This window comes from Tasmannia lanceolata, unplaced genomic scaffold (genome assembly GCF_043159265.1).
Source record: "Tasmannia lanceolata isolate RefF3 unplaced genomic scaffold, GAP_Taslan_0.1 ptg000007l, whole genome shotgun sequence".
Classification (NCBI taxonomy): Eukaryota; Viridiplantae; Streptophyta; class Magnoliopsida; order Canellales; family Winteraceae; genus Tasmannia; species Tasmannia lanceolata.
The window spans coordinates 24,129,007-24,150,782 of NW_027518684.1; the positions used below are offsets into that span (position 1 = coordinate 24,129,007).

The 21,776-nt window shown below is 40.4% G+C and overlaps 1 protein-coding gene across 1 annotated transcript in view; it reads right to left on the reverse strand.

The window, feature by feature from the left end:
* Positions 1-1,765: 1,765 nt before the first annotated feature.
* The window catches only part of LOC143882321 (putative E3 ubiquitin-protein ligase RHB1A), a 40,715-nt gene continuing 20,704 nt past the window's right edge, over positions 1,766-21,776 (reverse strand). Inside the window, exons 3-5 of the mRNA XM_077385859.1 lie at positions 19,500-19,905; positions 18,000-18,109; positions 1,766-2,368 (exon numbers count right to left, since the gene is read on the reverse strand). Coding sequence (XP_077241974.1) covers positions 2,336-2,368; positions 18,000-18,109; positions 19,500-19,905 — 549 coding nt within the window. The 3' untranslated portion in view covers positions 1,766-2,335. The remainder of the gene's footprint in view (positions 2,369-17,999; positions 18,110-19,499; positions 19,906-21,776) is intronic.

Sequence of the window (21,776 nt, forward strand, 5' to 3'; positions counted from 1 at the left end):
CCGTACAGTGTAGATCAATTCCATAGGATGATGATCCTTAGACTCCGATCTGTTTAGGGACTGCACATTATAGAAACTCCTACATATCGGAGGGTTAGGATCATCCTATGGAGATGATCTCCGGGGTACAAACTATTTATGCTGTAGCCTAACAAATGAACGAGCTAGATCATCCTTCGAAATGGCCCCACTTTACTTTTCAAAAAGTAACGGCTCAACATATAAAAACTCAATTAATTGAATGATTTTGATCTTTGATAATTGCAAAGTAAACGTATTGGCTCAAGGCGGCGAGAAGAAAAATTAGGAGTTAGGTATAAAATTGATGTGGAGAAAGCTTATGATCACGTGGGCTGGGGCTCTGTAGACTTTGTGGGAAAAAAATAAATGTTTTGGTGAGAGATCGAAGAATTAGGTGAAGACATGCTTATCATTATTATACTTCTCAATCATTCTTAATCAGTCTCCAGTAGGTTTCTTTGGGACATTAATGGTGGGTAAGGCTCTTAATCATTTGATTAAGTGAGCAGCAGAGCGAATTTCAATTGGAGGTTTCAAAGCTAGTAGGCTCTTCCATACATTTGCACATCTCTAATTTATCGACAATATACACATCCATTTGAACGAGATTTTATATGTTGTGTACAGTGGGGCCCACTTCATAGAATGATCCAAAACTTTCATTTGTTGGGCCACAGAGTAAATAAGAAGTATGGCGTAGTCAAGTATTTTTCAAAAAGTACAGTGGAGCCCACTTCATAGGATGATCCAAACCATTCATTTGTAGGGCTACAACGTAAATAGGCTTTACCTTGTTGATCTTAATCCAAACCGTTCAGTACTCTGTTTGTCACTGGTGGGAACATGTGGAAAGATAGAAATTACAGTTTTCTTTCAAACTCCCCAAATCAACCAAGCCTCTGTCCAAAGTCAATTTCTACTTATCCTAGCCCAACTGTCTTCTAACAAAATGGCACCAGCTGAGCTTTCTCTTAAAACCACAATAATTATCAGAACAAGGTAATACAAGCTCACCTTTGATGGGTCTAGCCACAGGGCTTATGTTTGTCCTTTCCATTGGGAATTCAATTAATATTCAGTCCTTAGAGATAGAAGGTGATTCGAAGAGTATCATCCACACCCTCCAAACCAACAAAACCTCATTAGACAAGCAGATTTAGGATAGATTAAACCCTAAACACTAAACCCACAACCCTAAATCCTAGAGGTGAATTAGGCAATGGATGTCCTTCTGTCGGAAGGAAGCTACAGTCACTGAACCCAAAACCCTAAAACCTAGAGGTGAATTAGGCAATTTACCCCGACTTTGTGACTCATTGGGAAACTCTCTGAAACACATAAAACTATAAATAGACCCATGACTTGTGACTTATGGGCCTGTTTGGGATGCTGTAAATTAATTATATGTTAGAACTAGTTTCTTTTATCACAAAGAACAAGCGAAAAACACAAAACTCGGAACAGACCCATATAAAACAGAAGCTATGAATATTCTGAACTAGGCAATGCTACTAATGAAATTGCATTTCACCACTTCATACCAATCAACAGAATAGTTTTAATTTTGATGTAAAAGGAGTTAACCATTTGGATAATACATTCGTCCGCATAGATTTCAATTTGCCAAGAAAATCCTGACCAATTTTTCCTTAACTTATGACTTAGGGGAGTCTGGTAGATCTCTGATACAAAGGAACTTGAGCATCCCTGTCCTAAATTTTTAATATCATTATGCAATACAAGAGACTTGAACATGTGGAACTTTTATTATCATTCTGTGACTTTTCATACAACTGACCAAACGCATCCCAAAAAAATTATATACAGCATACACATCCGACTAACAGTTCCCTCCACAGCATCCCTGTTCACAAAAAAGCTGTACAAAAAACAAAGGAACTCTACCAAATCAACAGCATGAAACAAAAAAAAGGCAGATAATACCATTTTCTTTGGACCAAGGCACATTGGTTCACATCCATTTCTGTCGTTATCCATGCAACTGAGTTTTTTCATCGGGCAACCCATACAAAGAACTGGGGATCAGACTTACGTGAAAAAAATAAGAGAGAGAGAGGGAGAGAGAGAGAGAGAGAGAGAGAGAGGGACACAAAGATGTCTTGTTCTGTTTTAGTTCCTCGACCTTCGTTCCTTTGTGCAAGTCCAAAGGACTGAAGCCACATAGACATCAACAATCAGACAAAAGAGTTGCCCCACAAAACAACATGAGATAGTAGCTGAATTTGGCTGCCGTGATCTAAAAATGAAATGGTGCATCTATGTATCCATTGCTTGGCCAAATTCCCTCCCCCTCCTACTTCTCAAAGTTGTGGTCGAATACCATTTCCTGCATCAACATAGAAGCATGTTCTGTCAAGAAGGAAAGCCACACGCGGAAGCACCTCCCATCAAAATACAAAATAGTGGAAGGGCTAAAAAAGAGCAGGATAATAACAGTTTTTATCAAGACTTGACACACTTGGGAGACAAAACTCGGGTCCAGATGAAGGGTGGATGCTTTGCAAAACCTAAAAGAACTAGATCTCAAGTGCTTGAAGAACTGAATCATGTACTCTAAGAAGATAGACACACACACACACACACACACACACGCACACACGCACGCAGGCACACACACACACACACACACACACACGCACGCAGGCACACACACACACACACACACACACACACACACACACACACACACACAAGCGTTTTGAACTCAAAATATAAAATAGGGGGAAGCACTTCCCATCAAAATACAAAATAGGGGGAAGGGCTAAAACTAGATCCATTACTCCCAACTTTCAAGTCCAGCTGATGAAAGTATGAATTCGGCAAGTCTGCAGGCACGAAATGCCAATCATCTCTGTTAAAGGAAGCCTAATACAAGGGGAAAACAATTCCCACCAGCGTCTCCACCTTTGGTTGCTTGGCCGGGATAGAACCAGTAATTAGTAAGAGGTGGCAGCGCTCCATTGTTTAGGTTGGAGATCCACTCTTTCCCTCACGAGCCCTTCATACAAGAGCAATAACTCAGACACAGCCCTTATCAAGTCCAAGTTGAGCTATGAGTTTTTAATCATGGTTAAAAGTTGTAAATAGCCAAGGCATGTGAGTGACAAAAGTAGGTACCATTGTGTCTTGCATGCATGATTTTTTTTTTTTCAATACTGAATATTTTGCCCATTACATTTTTTGCCTTATTTCACTCGAAAAAGGTATAAAAAATTTATTATCCTCTTTCTTGGTTAGAGAAAATTCTCTTGAGGTGGCTTCTAATTGCACCTGGGATTCCATGCAGTACCTTACATGACCAATGTTGGCAGCGCATGATATTATTGTCATGTATAAAAATCGCCAGTCATTAGTTAGTGTCTACAGTTTTTTTATTCATAGAGTAATTTATAGGGTTATCAGCCTTCTTATAACGGTACCAATGTTCAACTGCTAGTAATAAATTATTCTTATTTTTTACTAATTGACCGAAGATCTTTTCAACAGCTTCTGTGTGGTATCAAAGAAACATTGAAAACCGTAGACCTGGCATTCTCAAATCATTCTTGATCAAGTCATACTAGTCTTTTTCGAGAGCTTAGAGTACCATGAAACCAACTCCTTGACTTCAGCAATCTTGTGGTTGAAGTCGCCTATTCAAGTTGGGTCATACAAATTCAATGGATCTTGATTTTTGAGATTTTTCTAAAAAAGAAACTCAACTAAGCCTTTGTCCCCAAACTAGTTGGGGCCGGCTAATGAATCCTTCAGAAAATTTTCATGAAGAAGGTGAAAGGATCTACCCAACTCAAATTGACTAAGTCTACTCCTGAGACTAGTTGGGTTCGTCTACATGGATCATTTTCTTCCATTCTATCCTTTATCCAAGGTCATTTTCTCTGTTATGTTCCTAGGGCTCAAGTCTTTCCTCTTTGTTTCTACCCAAGTTGTTTTCGGTCTGCCCCTACCTCTTTTTACTCCGTCAACTTGGCACGAGTCACTTCTTCTCACTGAAGCATCCAAAGGCCTAGTGCCTACGTTGGATATGCCCAAACCATCTTAAGCGGTGCTCTCTCATCTTCTCCTCAATTTGTGCCACCCCCACCTTTTTACGGATATCTTCATTTTTAATTCCATCTAACCTTGTGTGGCCGCACATCCATCTAACCATTCGCATCTCCGCTACACTCATCACGGTTGGCCTCACAACTGTCTTATAAAACTTTCCCTTCAACTTGGTAAGTATTTTACTAGTGTACTTATCAAATATTTTGTTCAAATTTGAGGTGAATTTCATCCATCCACATCCATTTGTCTCTAAAAGTCAAACAGGAGTACAAGACAATAAAGGATTATTCCATATTTTGCTAAATGCTGGAAAATTCCGTATCTAAAGCTGTTAGGCAATGATGATTCCCTACTAAAAAGTACCCACCACCTATTTTAGAAATCTGACTATGATGAATCCTCTCTAAATTAGCAAGCACCTCCTAGTCTTCCCTCAAAATGTGCAAAACGGATACAGTGATACTGTTAGTGCATATGCCCTTGTTAACTAACCAAACTTCTCCAATAGCTTAAGTTGTTTGAGAAAGGCGTTATTTATCTTTTATAATTTTAATACTCCCCCGCACGTGTGGCCCACTTGGCAAACACGTGGCACATGTGCTCCCACTTTGGGCCAACCATCACATGTGGATTTTTGCTATCCGGGAGGTTTGAACTCGAGACCTTTGGCTCTGATACCATGTTAACTTACCAACTTCTCCAACAGCTTACGCTTTTGGAGAAGTTGGTAAGTTAACAGCCCTAAAAGCCAGTCACTATGTAAAACATTTTAATTAATTAATGAATTTCATGGCATTATTGGGTCCTTTAAAGGAATGTGCAGCATGCTTATTATGTTGAACACATATGTTCCCTATGTAGCAAAGTAGGAATATCATGCCCACGGATTCACAGATCCTAAGGGGGCATGGAGATATGATATTCTAGTCTTTTGCAGGCCTAAAACTTTCCTAGTTGGGGTTGGGACTGGGCATATCTAAGCCACTGAACAGGATCACTATATCCTAGAATAACCTGTTGGCAAGAAATAAGGATAAGGTTATTCTATTCAGACGGTGCCCCTCATATATCCTCTGACTTGAGGAGTCATATTGGTTTGTGAGCCCACTCTATAGTAATTGCTCTGCCTTAAAGTGGTTCTCATTAAGGGTCATATTCAAGTATGGTGGGCTATAAGGTAACCCACAAGATCAATAGGGACGCCAAACAAGGAATCCACCACCACGACAAAAGGAAAGTCATTTATAGTTTCAATAACAGCTTGGACCTCTAAAAATACTTTGTCAGGTGATTGGGTAAATTGTTTAGTAAAGAGTTTTCCAAAATTATATTTTGAAATGGAATTTGCAAATGCATTTGCGTGTCCAAGCTGGTTGATTAAAAGGTATTGGCCCAAGGGGTAGTAAGTGACCAAGGGCCCAACCCAGTAAATGAGGAATGGTGGAAGGACATACACGTGGAGATGTTATTGGGGGCATTTTGGTAATCTAGCACTCATCTTCAGGGCAACGCTCTGGTGGGGACCACTTGGCTAAGTGCGATCGTAGTTGGACTACAGAGCGTGATCGCAGTGGGGCTCTTCGAGTCATGTAGGATGGGCCATCGGATCCCTGTGACGATCCCATTCATAACTTGCTTGACCAATAAGAATTCTTGGAGAATACGAGCCCTGGATTTAATGATTGAATGCCCACTATATAGGGGGACGATATACTCACTAGTATTGGTGTGTATGCCTAAGTGAATGTACCATAATAGAGTGTATGTGAGATTAATTAATAAGATTAGATTAATGGGAAAATTACATTTACACCCCCTCTAGTTTCTGAGACATCCACTTCTACCCCTATAGTTTAAAACGTGACAACTACACCCCCTGTAGTTTCAATTTGTATAAGGTAGGCCCCCTCAATTGACGGTTCGTCCACAGATTGAAGGGTTAGGATGATCCGATGGAGCTGATTTCTTGGGCACACCCTATCTATGTCAAGGCCCATCAAATGAACGCTTTGGATCATCCAAACAATGTGGGCCCATACCCGAATCCAAACACTACCAAAAACACAGTGGGCCCACATTGTTTGGATGATCCAAAGCGTTCACTTGATGGGCCCTGACATAGATAGGGTGTGCCCAAAAAATCAGCTCCATCGGATCATCCTAACCCTTCAATCTGTGGACGAACCGTCAACTGAGGGGGCCTACCTTATACAAATTGAAACTGCAGGGGGTGTAGTTGTCATGTTTTAAACTATAGGGGTAGAAGTGGATGTGTCAGAAACTAGAGGGGCTGTAAATGTAATTTTCCCTAGATTAATTGATTAATTTAGATTAAAAATGAAAGTTGGATTTCGATTGGCGAAGAATAAAGTGAGAGAGGTAAGGGAAGCAAGTTTCCTTTTTCATTTAAAACTCTCTTTTAATAAATAAAAATAAAAAGGAAACTGACATTAATAAAGGGAGAAAACGTCCAAAAATACTTGGACGCCTCCTCCCCTTATAAATATGAGGAAGGAGAGAGTTTACTTGGACAATTTCTCCACTTTCTCTTTTCTTCTTTCAAGTTTTCTTAAAAACTCTCTCCATTTCTAGAGAATTTTGGCTTTCTTCTTTTTTAACGTGGTTAATACTTAAAAGATCTTTGGCTTAGAACCTAGCTTTGAGATCCTCCATTCTCTATACAATCACAGAAGCCACTACTTCTACTTCTGAGGTTTTCTTCCTTTCATATCCAAGAGCAAAGATCATAACATTGATCTTTCAGGTATATGGTTCTTGAAACCCCATGCATTTTATTTTGAAAACCAAAGAAATCTAATACCTAGAGTCTTGGGAAGCATAAAAGGGATTACAAATTTTAAAATATGCTCTTCCACGGTGTTCCCCATCCCTAATATCCCTTCAGATACCTCTATTCAAACTTTGCCGCTAAATAGCTCATGTTACTTTTCACCCAAAGGATCCATTGCCATAGTTGAAAACACCGAGATTGCATCAGACCATTTAATGTGAAAAGGTCAATGGAAGAGTGAATATACACTTATAAAGTACAATAAAGCAAAGGGTTGCCCCCATTCGACATGCATACAAGAAAGTAAGGTAAAGTGTAAACGGATATCCTCTACTCAGAACTTTCTGTTTCAATTTATTCCATATGTTGATCTTATTTGCCACCAACATCCAGCAAGGGGCTCAAACCTTCAAAGGCACTCGAGCAACCCACATCTTAGTGTGAGGCGAAGCGTTGCCTCCATACACGAAAAAGACTAAAGAAAATGAATTAAAAAGAAAAAAAGAAGACTCAGATACACCTAATGACAAAGTGACTTAATGACTCATTTATAACTCTACTAGTAAAATAAAAGAACACTTTTTGCCACTAATGATGGGCCTCGTCATCCTATTTAACTCTTTTTTTTACCTAATGACTTAAAGCGACTAAAATAACTCATTTATAACTCTATGACTAAAATAAAAAGGCACTTTTACCACTAATGATAGGAGCCTCATTATCCTATTCAATTCCCTTTTTTTAATACTCGTCAATCTCCCCCGCTTGAAAAGAACTTAACCCTGCCGTGCATAGAGATCAGGATTAACAAGCTAGAACTCGTTAATAACGATCAATATACGATTAGAGAATGGTTATCATTTCCACTGAATAAGATATTTCCATCTAACAAAATAGTTTTGATAAGTAATCCAACCAGCACGCACTCCTTCTATGTCTTCCTTGATCTTTTGAACTGTTGACAGTTGAAAAGTTTGCTCATCTCTCTCTCTCTAGCATCTTTCAATTTCATCTTTTTTCTTTCTTGGCCGTGTAGTAGAAACTCAAAATCTGTCCTTCCATTTCTACATAGAGTAATACTTACAACCGGCTTGTCCCTCTGCACACCTCTGAACATGCGTTGGCACAAAAATGAATCGAATCCGGGAGTAGTTTTGCTACCCTTGTCACAGCCTGTCAATCCTTTAATAGCAGTCATAGTTTTCTGGAACTAAAGTTGCATCTCTAAGAAAAGCAGATAGCATTTTTGCATTTTCTTGTGTTATGGCTACCTCCATATCTTCCCTCATGATTTTCTCCAATTGTAGTTGCAAAGTTCATCAACTAGCTTTTCCAATTGTATCTTGGCAATTTGTAGAGCACTAGTTTTTTTTTCTGCCATCTGAAGTTTCCATATCATTTTTCTAGAAATATTTCCTCGCCAATTGTATCATGGGCAATGATTACTTCCTTCTTTATCCCAAAATAATATAACTGATGCAAGTACCGGTAGAATTGACTTTGGATAACAATTGTATTTATTTTCTATCACTAAAAGTTGAGCTCTCTCTCTCTCTCTCTCTCTCTCTCTCTCAAAAAAAAAAAAAAAAAAATATAGCTCTTTACGGTCGATCATCTCATGCAAACAACATTGAATAGTAACAGTTGAAGAAAGCAAAGTTTTGTAAATGCTGTTCAAAATCGGGAATAAATGAGAGGTCAAGGTTTTAAGAAGAACTCATGACCTTCGAAGATTATTTTGTGAGAAAAGATTGGACCAGAATATCGGTCTTTAGGTTAGGTAGTGCTAACCATAAGGCAGACACTCTTTCAGGATTCATGATTGTTTTTCCAAGGAAAATGATTATATGGGTTGCAATCATGTTTATGGACAAAACACAAGGTTTTTGAAAGAACCCCTAGTTTCGGGTAAAAAGCTGCGACCGATGCGCATCGGGCTAGGGTAATGAAACCCCTAGCAAGAATTTGGGCAACTCAGGGACACCTTTCTAGACTCAATGGACATGCATTATGTTGGCCAGAGGCTTAGTGTATCCCTATTCGAGAAAATGCTCACATCTCTCAATAGTAACAGGTTTTGGGTTAGCCTAACTCTAAGCTCAACACACCCTATACGGGCATGGCGTACAACTATGTGAATATGCTGGGCTTATGTAGTGTGATGAAGGCTTGAAGGTTTCCCTTGCCGAAATGCGTGAACAACCCTTACTAGGAGGCCCTGGTGCGGCAAGAACCCCAACACAGTTTTGTTTTAACGCCACCACAGGGTGACGTGCGAAGGGGTGGTGCTTTCACGTCAAACGGTACCGCAACCAACAGCAAGAGGATAATGACATCCCAAATGCCACCAATCCAGACCGAGCGCTAGTTACTCCCATAATTCTAAATTTCGGTTTCAGCTAAAATTTCGAGTTATCCGAAACCGAAATTTCAGGCGAAATTTGGTATTGGCAGACAAAATCCCATATTTTTAGGACGAAATTTTGATCGAAATTTCCCATTTCGTTCGAAATTCGTAACATAATAAAAAATTGTTATTTTATTATAAATTTCGACGAAATTGTTCGAAATTTTGGGAATTTCGGTTTCGGGACCTTTTCGGTTCGGTCCCCACCGAAATCCGAAATTCCGGTCGAAATTTAAAACCATGGTTACTCCTCCCAACCTAATTTCCTCAACATCTCCCATACTGAACCAAAATGCCTAGTGTAAACTTGACATTGACTCACAAATCAAACACCTGACTACACCTCCCTACACTTCCATCCCCCATTTCCCACCCATATTTCTCAATAACTCCAAATGGTCTCCTTATTAGTGTCAAACCTCGAAACCCACCCACTTTCTAAAAGCATTACTCCTTAATTTTAAGTTCCTTGACTCAATTCCTTCTTTTCCATAAGATTTAAATACTTTGTCTGACCTCTATTATTTCCCATAAGAGATCTCCTTGCAACGTTTCCAAACATCCATCATAGCTCGTGGGTTTTGGGGAACTACATAAAATATACTAAAGAATTTAATAATAAAGTATTGATAAGAGTTGTTCTCTTCCCAAATATGGGTAATTTCATTGTCCAGGATCATTTTTTATAATAAATCCTAAAAGAGGTGTAGCATGGGCTCCCTTGATTATGGCAAGTTCGAGATAAGAAAATGGAAAACCATCATCGTATGTCCCAGTATCCATGCACACTCTTTCAATTTACTTTCTACCATGTTCATACCTACCATCAAATTCTTGCCCAAGTTAACCCTCACCTCCAATATTGCCTTGAACCATCTTAGAGGAACTTACAATTTCCTGGTTGGTCAAAGTCATCAGCTATAATTTGCTAGTTGAAAATGAGAGATAGAAAGGATCATTTTACCCACTGTAAATCCCCAAATCATGCCCCCAGCTTCCATATCATTAGTGATCATAATGACTTGCCCACAAATCCAAATGGATAAATTTGAATGCCTTTATTCAACCAGCTCGAAATCCTAAAGAAGACGAGAAAAAGGTTGTGATAGAGAGACAAACCAATATTTCATCTAAAGAAGATGTTTTATGTATAGTCTCCCATACTTCTTTAGCATAATCCATGAACATTACATTCACATTAACTTGGGTTCCAGACTATTCCATAACCATTCCTGCATTGATAAGTCATTAAGTCTCTCACATTCACTCTTCATACTCACACTTCTAGACTCGCCAGAACCACTCTGTCACAATTTTCAATTTTCCTCCAGCACCCAGAGCCACCCCTATAGATCTAGCACCACAAAGATAGTTGGGTCCATTGAATTTCACAAAGGCAAGTTGTAAATGGATCATCTCCAAGAGATTGGATATGCTAAGTTTTATATTACTCATAATTCCTAAAATTAAATAAGAGAGGTTGCTACAAATATAACTCCACACACACAAATAGGCAGGAAACAATAATATAACAACAAGATTTAGCACATTGGGAAGATAAGAAGGAGAATACTTGGCATTCGATGTGGCCAACCATTGGATTCTTCATACGTCATCAATGAAAGTCTCCCATAGTTCTTCAAACACAGCATCCGCCAATAGGATAAGATCCTATCTCTATTCCTCTTTGATTTGAATAAACGAAAGATGAATAACATCAAGTCATTAACTGGACACATTCAAGCACATAGACAACATGGGTTTTGCACGAAAAAGGGAGAAAAATCTAGATCATGTTGTTTGATCAGCATAACAGATCTAGGGTTTCAAAAGAATTATATGTAGAATAAAACGAATAATGTTGGGAAAGATACTAAGGTACCATGTTAATAGAAAAAAGGAGAAGAGAATGGATGTGGCAAGAAGAAGAAGAGAGGAGGGAAACAGCGGTGGACAAGGGAGACAAATCTTGGAGAGAGGTATAATGTAAGTCTAATCTCATGAATCTCTCACAGTCAAACTTTCAAATTTTGGTTTTGATCATCATGGAAACGAAAACGTTTCGGTTTCGGATGGAACTTCCAGTGGAAATCCAGTAAAATCACAAAATCATATGGAAACAAATGCAAATGATAGAATTTTAAAATGAAACTTCGGAAAATGCTAGAATAAGCACAAATACACACTTAGAAAATATCACATAAGTAAGACGGTCATCCATAATGGTTTAACAGTATCGAACACCTATTGACATTTATTGTTGCGCATGTCTGATAATTCAGCACATACCACATGGTCCTCATTTTACATGTACAATTCATATAAATATAATTGTTGAGAGAGACGGAAGAGAAAAGAATGACATGAGAATAGTGAGTTGGAAAGGACTCCTCACTTAGTATTTATATAAAGAGAGAAACATACAAAAGACCAAACTGCCCTTAGGCATAATACACACTTCTAACACTCCCCCTCAAGTTGAATGTATATATTGTGCATTCCTAGCTTGTTAAAAATATCACTTAGTTTAGCTCTACTCAAAGGCTTGGTAAAAAATCAGCTACCTGATCTGCTAACCGAGTGAAAGTAGTCTGTATCTCTTCCTGTTGGACTCTATGTCTTATAAAATGGGAGTCCACCTCTATGTGCTTGGTAAGCTCATGAAACACCGGATTGGTGGCAATGTGAATCGCAGCCTTATTGTCGCAATACAATTGAGCTGGCGATGATGATGGGCATGCAATCTTAGGAAGAAGAGAGCGTAGCCAAATAAGATCACTACAAGCATGTGACATGGCTCGGTATTCAGCTTCGGCGTTTGACTTGGATACAACAATTTGTTTCTTGCTTCTCCGGGACACTAAGTTACCTCTAGCAAAGGTACAATAGCCAACCAAAGATCTTCTATCCGCTGGTGACCCTGCCCAGGCATTACAAAAGCCTTCTAATTTCTGATGCCCATGTCTTTTGAAAAGTAGTCATTTCCCTAGAGCACTTTTCAAATATCGAAGAATCTGAATGACAGTTGCCCAGTGGGAGGTACGAGGAGCACTCATGAACTGACTAACAACCCCCACTGCACATGAAATATACGGGCGAGTGACAGAGGTATATGAGTTTCCCAACTAGCCGTTGATACCTGCCACGGTTATCTAACAAAGTCACCCTCTTCTGGAAGCAGCTTTGTATTTGGGTCCATGGGAGTGGCCAACGGGTTTCATACCCAAAGACGATGTCTCATCTAGTAGATCTAATACATGTTTTCGCTATGAGAGGAGAAACTATTACCCGAGTAAGCTACTTCAATCCTCAAAAAATATCGAAGACGTCCAATATCTTTTGTGGAGAATTCTTTTTGCAGAAAGACCTCCAACCTTTGTATGCCAACTATGTCACTCTCTGTAATGATAATGTCATCCACATAGACTATGAGAAGGACATGGCCAGCATCGGACTACTGACTAAACACAGAGTGGTCAACAGCACATTGCATCATGTCGTATTGCATGATAGCATCATTGAACTTCCCAAACCAAGTTCGAGGAGATTGTTTGAGACCAAATAATGATTTGCGAAGCTGGCAAGTTGAGGAGGACATCTCCCCCTGAGCAACATACCCAGGAGGTTGCTCCATATACACCTCCTCAGCCAAGTCCCCAAGGAGGAATGCATTTTTGACATCCAGCTGATATAATGGCCAGGCGTTGTTGATGGCTAGAGAGAAAGTACAAGGACTGCGGGGATTTTGGCAACGGGAGAAAAGGTCTCTGTGTAGTCAACGCCGTAGGTCTGAGTATGCCCTGTGGCAACCAGGCGCGCCTTAAGGAGCTCAACTGTCCCATCTGGAAAATATTTGATGACATAGACCCATCGACAGGAGGAGCAACTACATCCCAAGTATGATTAGCCTGAACAGCAACCATCTCGATGTCCATAGCAGCACGCCAACCGAGGTGAGCAAGAGCTTCATCAACAGACCTAGGCAAAGAAATAGAAGACAAAGAGGACACAAAGTACGAAACGAGGGGGTGAGATGATTATAAAAAATATAAGCGGAGATAGGATGAGCAGTAGTGCGACAGTGAGTATGGGCGGCAATAGGAGAGTCTACATGAATATCAGAAAGAGTAGGAGACCAGGATCTCAGGAGGGGAAGACGAGGCCTGGGTCGCCGCTGATATACCTGCAGAGGCGTAGAGGAACCAGCGTCACCTGCAAGGGCATGGAAAGGGATGGAATCGGATCAGGAAGAAACGGAAGGGGAAGAGGCACCTGTGATGGTGAAACAGGCCGAGGCTCATGGGGAGTACCAAAGAAGGAAAGGGACTCAAAGAAGGTAACATCGACAGAGACAAAGAGCCGACGAAATCGAGGATTGTAATACTTATAACCTTTCTGGGTACGTGAGTAACCCGGAAAGACACAGCGCTCTGCTCGGGGGTCTAATTTATCTAGACCCGGAGCAAGGTTGTGAACAAACCAAACAAAACCAAAGACCTATGGGTAATGGGAAAGGGGTCTCCCTGAGGATGTAACAAAGAGAAGGGTGATTGATTACCTAACACGGAAGAGGGAGGGCGGTTAGCCAAGAAACAGGAGGTAAGGACGGTATCGCTCCAATACACTTTAGGGACATGTATCTGAAAGAGAAGGGTACGGGCCATATCGAGAAGATATCTCAATTTCCTCTCAGCTACACCATTTTGTTGGGAGGTGTAAGTACAAGAGGATTGATGGTTAATGCCATGGGTAGCTAAAAACTCCTAAAATCCATGTGAGGTAGAAAATACTCCCTAGCATTATCAGTGCGTAAACATTTAAGTGGGAAACCATATTGAGTTGTAATTTCAGCATAAACGGTGTAAAAAGCATTAAAGACTTCAGAGTGATCCTTAATTAAAAACGGGCATGTAAGAAGAGAGAAATCATCCACATAAACAACAAAATATTTATATCAAGAATGTCACTTGCCCTTGAGGAACCCCATACATCAGAGTAAACCAACTCAAAAGGGTTCGAGACCCGACTAACAACCCGAGGGGGGAAGGACACATAATGGTGTTTCCCAAGTTCACATGACTTGCACTCAAGATTTTAAATTGCGGTTTCGGTGTCGGTTTCGGCCACCACCGAAACCGAAATGCTTCGGTTTCAGGCCGAAATCAGGTAAAAATATGATTATGATTTCATTTATTTTTTTAATTTCGACCGAAATGTCTAAAATTTCAGTGTCAATTTCGACGATTTCAGTTGAAATTTTAGCTATTTTGGTGGAAATTTCATAAATTTCGGTGGGAATTATAACATTTTGGTGAAATTTCAGCGAAATCTTGTAATGAAATGACTTCATGTGAATTTCATTTCAGTTTGTGCCGAAACCGAACGTCAGTTTCAGCCGAAATTTAAAACCATGCTTGCACTGAAAGGGCTAAAGTGGGGAATACAAAATAGAGGTCTACTGGAGCCGCTGAAGAGACGAATGACCAAGACAACAATTCCACTGGTAGGCATCGACTAAACTATGCAAAATGGTAGGTGGCGGTCTGCATTGAAGATGATAAAGGGAGCCAATCGTCTTCCCAGTCGAGAGATCCTGAAAAAGATAATAATAAGGAGAAAATGAGACTAGGAATTTAAGATTCTTGGTAAGCCAACTAACAGAAAACAAATTAAAAGGAGACTTCAGAACACAAAGCACAGAAGATAAACTAATGCCAGAATGAGTGGAAAGAGTACTAACACCAGAGATGGGAGCCATGGTCTCATCAGCAAGAGTAAATGGCTGAGACATAGAATGAAACGGCCTAAATTAAGAAAGGGAGGAAGAGTTACCAATCAAATGGTAGGAGGTCCCGGAATCAATAATCCAGGGGCTGGAGCGAGTGAGGAGAAAGGCACGCGAACTACATGGCTGCACAAAGCCCACTGTGGGTGGCCGATTGCTCAAACGAAGGCGCTGAAACTCCTCGTAATCTGCACTGGATAGCTGAAAGGTATTATCAAGTGTCGCGGAGGCGATGGAAGAGGATGATGAGGCATTAGCAGGAGGAACAATAGCAGCAGAGATGTGTGCGCAGAGTGGGATAGACGGAGGTCGGGGTGTAAGGCAAAGCAAGTATCAACATGATGGCCCTCCCGCCGATAATTATTGCAAAATGGGCGACCATGGCCGCCAATACCCAGGCCACTACCAAAATCTCGACCACCTCTGCGACCTCGGCGACCACGGCCACGGCCAAAACGATCACCACCATCATATGCGGCAAGGGTTGAGCCCTCGACAGGAAAAGGCCCAGGAGGTGCTGATGGGCTCGTGAATAAATCACGGTGAAAGATGGAAGAGACCCAGAGCCAATGAGCTACTGCCGAAAAGGCAGAAAGTACGGTCAGATCAGAGATGGGAGGCATGAAGGCGTCCAACTGCTAGCATAGAGAGACGAAACGGCTGTAATGGGTGGAGAGAGGGGTATCACTGCGCTCGAGGCGTATCCACTCGGAATATGTCGCGCAAATACGGGCGAGGTTATCAACCCCAGAATAGAGAAGTGCAGTGTGATCCCGGATGGCCTTGGCCGTTGTCAGGTTCATCATCGGACGAGCTACATGGGGGGCCATGCTCTGCCACACGAGCATGCGGATAAAGACATCATCCTATCGCCACCTCTTATAGGTCGGATCTGTGGAGGAAGGGGGATCACGCTCAATAAGAGACACCCTACCTCTAGCGAGGAGGTAAGTCTTTCAACATTGGTTGTGAGGCCTCGCCAATTGAGAGCCTATGCGCCACGCTTAGCTTTTGTCTGTTAGTTTAATCGCAATGTAGTTTCTTAAACCTCATGCAACTGAAAGTCACTCTGTTCAGCTTTGCTAGGAGGGAAGGAGAGCAAGCATACGATGGGTAGCCCGCAATCCAAAAACGGAGGGTAGCCAACGATAAGCCGTAGCGGGTGACTGACCCAGTGTATGTTGCTCCTTGTCCATAGGTAGCGAGGTAAAGCCTAGTGGCTTGACCAAGCTGTTGGCCTAGTGAACTCAGAGGGAGCAGAGAATCGCTTTCTTTCTGTCTAGGCTAGCAAGGCGCTTGCTTTTTTATCGACTAACGGTTATTGGAACTCCACTGGCAAGGAGAATCCGCATTGGCTAGAACCGTATGAATAAGATCTATCGTTTGTCTGCCAGAAGTTTAGGGAGTGCATACAGGTTTGAGAATCTCCTTCTTCTGGCTAAGCGCTAAGCTTGCGAGGCTAGCAACTCGTTTTAGACTTTCTTTCGGGCCGGGCGCTGAGGGCAAGCCTGGCCAGGCCCTGCGCCAGCTGAGATAATTGGATCCGTCGAGTTTCTTCGAAGTTGTCTAGGAAAAAGACTGCTCAACTAAAGGAGAGTGGGTGGAAGGAGAGTGACTAGAGGAGGGAGCCGGAGGTGGAGCAGTGAAGCTACCAGCAGGAGATGGGCTGACAGGAGGATCCATGAAAAGAGAAATAAAGAGACTCTCAACTACACCGGCAAAGAAGAGACTAATTTCATGGCAAAAGACGAAGGGAGAAATAACATAGCAGATCGAGCCAGGATACCGCGGCCCCGATGAAGAACTAGAATGTAAAGGGCCATAAGAACACTAGCCAAGGAGGATAGCAAGGGGCTAGAGCATAAAAAAAATCGGAGCCGCGGAAATAAGGAGAAAAGTCCTTAAGATGGATTTAGACAATGAGGCGAGGGTAAAGCCTTTTTCTTTAGATAAAAGTGGGAGGAGTTAAAGCCAAAGAGAGAAGAGTAGTTGGGGTTAGGAGATAAGGGTGAGAAATTAGGGTTAGATTTTAGTGCAAGGGTTTAAGGATTTAAGGGTTAGGGTTTAAGTCGGTTTAAGGGTGAAGAGAGGGAGTAGCAAGGGCTGGGGGTGGAGATGGCGTGTGGACAACAGGGAGGGTGGGGCGAGTGGAGAAGGGGGTGCGAGAGGGGAGTTTCGGTGGTGCGAGTGTCGTGGGGGAGGTGGGGCGAGTGGAGAAGGTGGTGCAAGAGGGGTGTGGACAGCAGGGGAAGTAGGGTGAGTGGAGAAGGAGGTGCTAGAGGGGCATGGACAGCAGTGGCGTGAGGGTGGGTTGGAGATAGGTTTTGGGTTGGAGGTAGAAGAAGAAGAGAGGGATGGTTTTCCTCAATGGTGGTCCCTAGGGCACCACAACCCTAGGGCTCTGATACCATGTTGAGAGAGAAGAAAGAGAAACGAATGAAATGAGAATAGTGATTCGGAGAGGACTCCCCCTCACTTAGTATTTATATAAAGAGAGAAACATACAAAAGACCAAACTGCCCTTAGGCATAACACACACTTCTAAGTTCTAACAATAATTATGTAACACATACTAATATAGTATACCACTAATACATTTATGATTTTGGTTTTGGTATGCATTTCGATTTTGGCATCTGTTTCAGTAGAGATGGAAACAGATACATTTTCGGTTGTTTCATGTCATTTTCGGTGGAATTTTAAAACCATGCTCACAATGTATTATATAAAAAGGAGAAAACCCAAATTACAAGAATGTCATCAACAAGTTCAATGAGAAGAAAATGATTTATATACCCCCTATATTATGAACTAAAAGAAAACTAACAATAAGAGGAAACATTTATGCAAGGACCTAACAGACGAGACTCCTTAATGATAGTACCAAGTTGTCACCTAATAACTATAAAATGATTTGTGAAGCATACCTGATCACATATGGGGCAGGTGTCACTTCTTTCCATCCACTCAAGAATGCATGCAAGGTGAAAATTATGGTTACATTTTGTGATAATTCTTGGGTTCTCCAGATCATATTCTGCAGGAAAAACACAACATTTATCACCGGTTCTTCTAGTCCAATACTATGATTTAGCCGACACTTTGAATTTATTGATATATACAAATACTATTAACAACATGAGCAAAATAAAAATAGTAAGTGGGCAAACAGTGTAATTCAGTACTTCAATTTTTTAAAAGTACCTTAACATGATGCATAGTGTTAATTAGATATACTACCTCAAAATAAATCAGCAGTGATCAACCAACCAAAAATATCAACTTCTGCATTGTTCGGTATGGAACACACTGCAACTAACAAAGCATATAAAATGAAGGATAACCTATGATTTAGCCTACACTTTGAATTTATTGATGACACATGTGTCTTGCCGTGTCCGACATGGCACGGGTATCGACACTCCTTTGGATACTTTCAAATGTACTGCTAGCATTGTTAGACTTAATGTGGGTGTATGGACACATTTTTGTACCATGTAAATTGTGATATTCTGTTTTATTATTGAATATTGTGTTTACCTCTTTTATTATTCTCTTCTTTTATTATAAACTCTTCTTTTAACTCTTCTTTAACTAATATTTGTTGTTGTATCCCTCCCCTATACCTATAACCCTAAACAAATACTTATTCCAATACTATATTCATTGTATCATATTGATCCCCCTTTCTCAATGTATATTGGAGACGGAAGAGAAGTAGATTAAATTGATGACTGCGTTGTTATTTGATTATCTCGTGTTTGTTTTAGATTATAGTTGATTAATTCTAAGATTTATTAATTTGTTAAATGAATACCATATTTATATTGTTACAAATTGAGATAGTAAGAAGTAATTTTATTTGTATGCATGAGTCATCATTTCTAGATTTTTAAATGTTGCCATGGAAGACAACTCGTATTCGTATCGAAACTCGAGAGATGATCTGTATCCACAAATCATGATTGCATATACTTTATATTATAGCCGTGTCCCCGTTTCTAAATTTTGGGGGTTTGCCGTGTCCAACACTCCTTGCCCGTGTCCACAAATCATAGAGGATAACTATGTGAAAGAAAACAGAAAATTAGAACCTAAGTAGTTACAGACAACCGGAAAACAGGTGACCCGTAATTAAAGCCATAAAACAATGAAAGCAGCAGAAACAGTAACATTTTCCTTATCAGACTAACGCTTCCATGTCAGAACCTTGTAGTCACCAGTGATCATGACAAAAATACATAAAACACACCAACAAAAAAATTAAGCAACCAAAAAAAAATCTAAAAAAAAAACAAATAAAGCAACCAAAGAAGGAAAAGTACTTGACTTTCTGCATTTAGCTAACACAAACTTTAACAAAAATGGTCAAAATCACATTGAAATCAAAGCCCTTGCAGTTCCATAAACATGGGAAACAAAAGTACCTTCAAGACATGTGGGGCAAACATCCTCCTCAATTTTTGCTGAAACAACTGGTTCCTTCAACTTTTCAGGTTCAACATCAGACAACTTCGGGGTGCCAGGAACAGAATCTGTCTGGCTCTTGCAGTCCGAGTCCTTAAGATTTTCGCATGCAACTAAACCATTGCCTGTCTCTCCAGTAGACTTGGAATCTTCTGCCGGAGCTGTATCAACTTTGTTTCCATCTGTCGCTAAACTGCCAGGAAGATTTTGTTGGCATCCCAAATCCACATCATAGGGCAAAGGAGCAGGAGGTGCTCGGTAAGTGTCAGGCACTGAAGTTTCCAAATTTGTATCAACCAGCAGTGCTGTAGGGATTACAGGAGTTGTACCATGGACTGATGATAAGGAACCATGCTCCCCTAAAGCCTGTGGGAACCACAGAGGAGTTAACAAAATTATTAGGATGCATGAGGAACTGTTAAAGTATAGAAGATTAAATAAAGCCAACTCTAATGGCTTAAGCTTTTGGAGTAATTGGTTGTTTCACATGGTATCAGGGCAACAGTTCAGGGTTCAAGACTCCTTGATAATAAAAATCCTAATGATCAACCCAAAAGAGGGGCCACATGTGCCACGCGTAGGCCAACCCTAAAAAGAGGGGGACACGTGAAGTATAAAGATTAAACAAAGTAAACTCTAATGGCTCAAGCTTTTGGAGTAATTGGTTGTTTCACAGGAACAAAAGCGAGTCCAATGGCATTTCTTAAAAATGAGAAGCTTGTGGTAAAGATTTCCAGCAAAAATAAGATCCCCACTGGATAATGCTGTCCTAAAGAGAGAAAATGCAACAAGGTGTTTCCAAATTACAGCTAAGAAATAGCTTTGGTTTTCTATCACAGCTAATAAAGAGGCTAAGGCAGTTCCATTGAACAAAAGAAATGAAGCCTACGATCCAGTTTCTGCATGCAGTAACATTAACCAATCCAGAGTCTTGAACAATCAATTGCATACAACAACACTAATTGAGCAATGGAAAAATCATAAGAATTCATATCTAAAATTGCAGGCACTGAAAGACTATCTAATTCGATAAAGTAATTAAGTCATTATGCGGAATTATCATATTACCTAAAGAAAATGTTAACCATCATTTCAGTCTCAAAGAAAATATATTCTAAATCACGTACCTAATCAGAATCTTGGAAATAATTGAACATCAAGAAAAAGAAATAATTCTCAAAATTTGTTGAGTAAGAACCCAGTTGCACAAGTTACTTCCATAACGAACCAGTGTAAGTAAGACAGGAAGCAATTTGGATATGTGTAGCTATTCTTTCTTTCTGTTTTTTTTCTTTTTTTGAATGGTGATATGTGTAGCTATTCTTCCTCTAAGTTGAGGTATCTTTTTTTTAAAACAATAAATTTGGACAAAAGTATCGCAATATACAATTGCGAATCAAAAAGGGAGCTGATATAGACAAACCCCGTTCTTTGAAAGGACACCCTCTCTCACTTTCTTTACCTTGAAAACATCATGTCAGAAGAAAAAATGGGAAGAGGGATCACAACCAATAGTACAAAAATAGAAAAAGGGAGTGTTCTTATGAAAATCAGGGGACGCGCTTTGTAGCACACCAGAAACAAAATATTGCAAGGTTGGCAAGACAACCTTGATGTTAAGTTGAAACAACTCAAACAGACATGAGAATTCAAGAAATAAATTAAGGATTTAACAATGCCCCTCAAGCTGAAAGTTATGTTTATCATCCAAATATGATTGCCACATGCTTCATTAAAGTTCATTTTTGGTAAAACCATAAGGGATCTTGACTACTTCTCAAGAGTCACGTTTTTCCAAACCAAGATTTTAAATTTTGTTTCGGTTCCGGTCACCGTGGAAACGGAAACTTTTAGGTTTCGGTTAGAAATTTCGTAGAAATCCTGTAAAATCACGTAAATGTATGTGTTAGAAATATGTTTTGTATGTGTGTATTGCCATAAGGGCATAGTGATTATTGTATGTTTTCTCTCTCAATATAAATACTTGAGTGAGGGGAAGAGACCTCTAACTCATTCTCTTATCTCATTTCTTTGTCTCTCAACTTAGTATCAGAGCCCTAGGGACCTCCATTGGAGACCCATCTTCTCCTCTCTCCACTCCTCTCCTCCAACCCATGTCCTAGCCTCTCTCTCGGCGTCCCTCCTCCCTTCCCACCTCCCGCGCCTCCCTCTCAATCACCCTCCCTCCTGCCCCTCTCTGTCTCTCGGCCTCCCGCCTCCCTCCTACCCACCCCCTC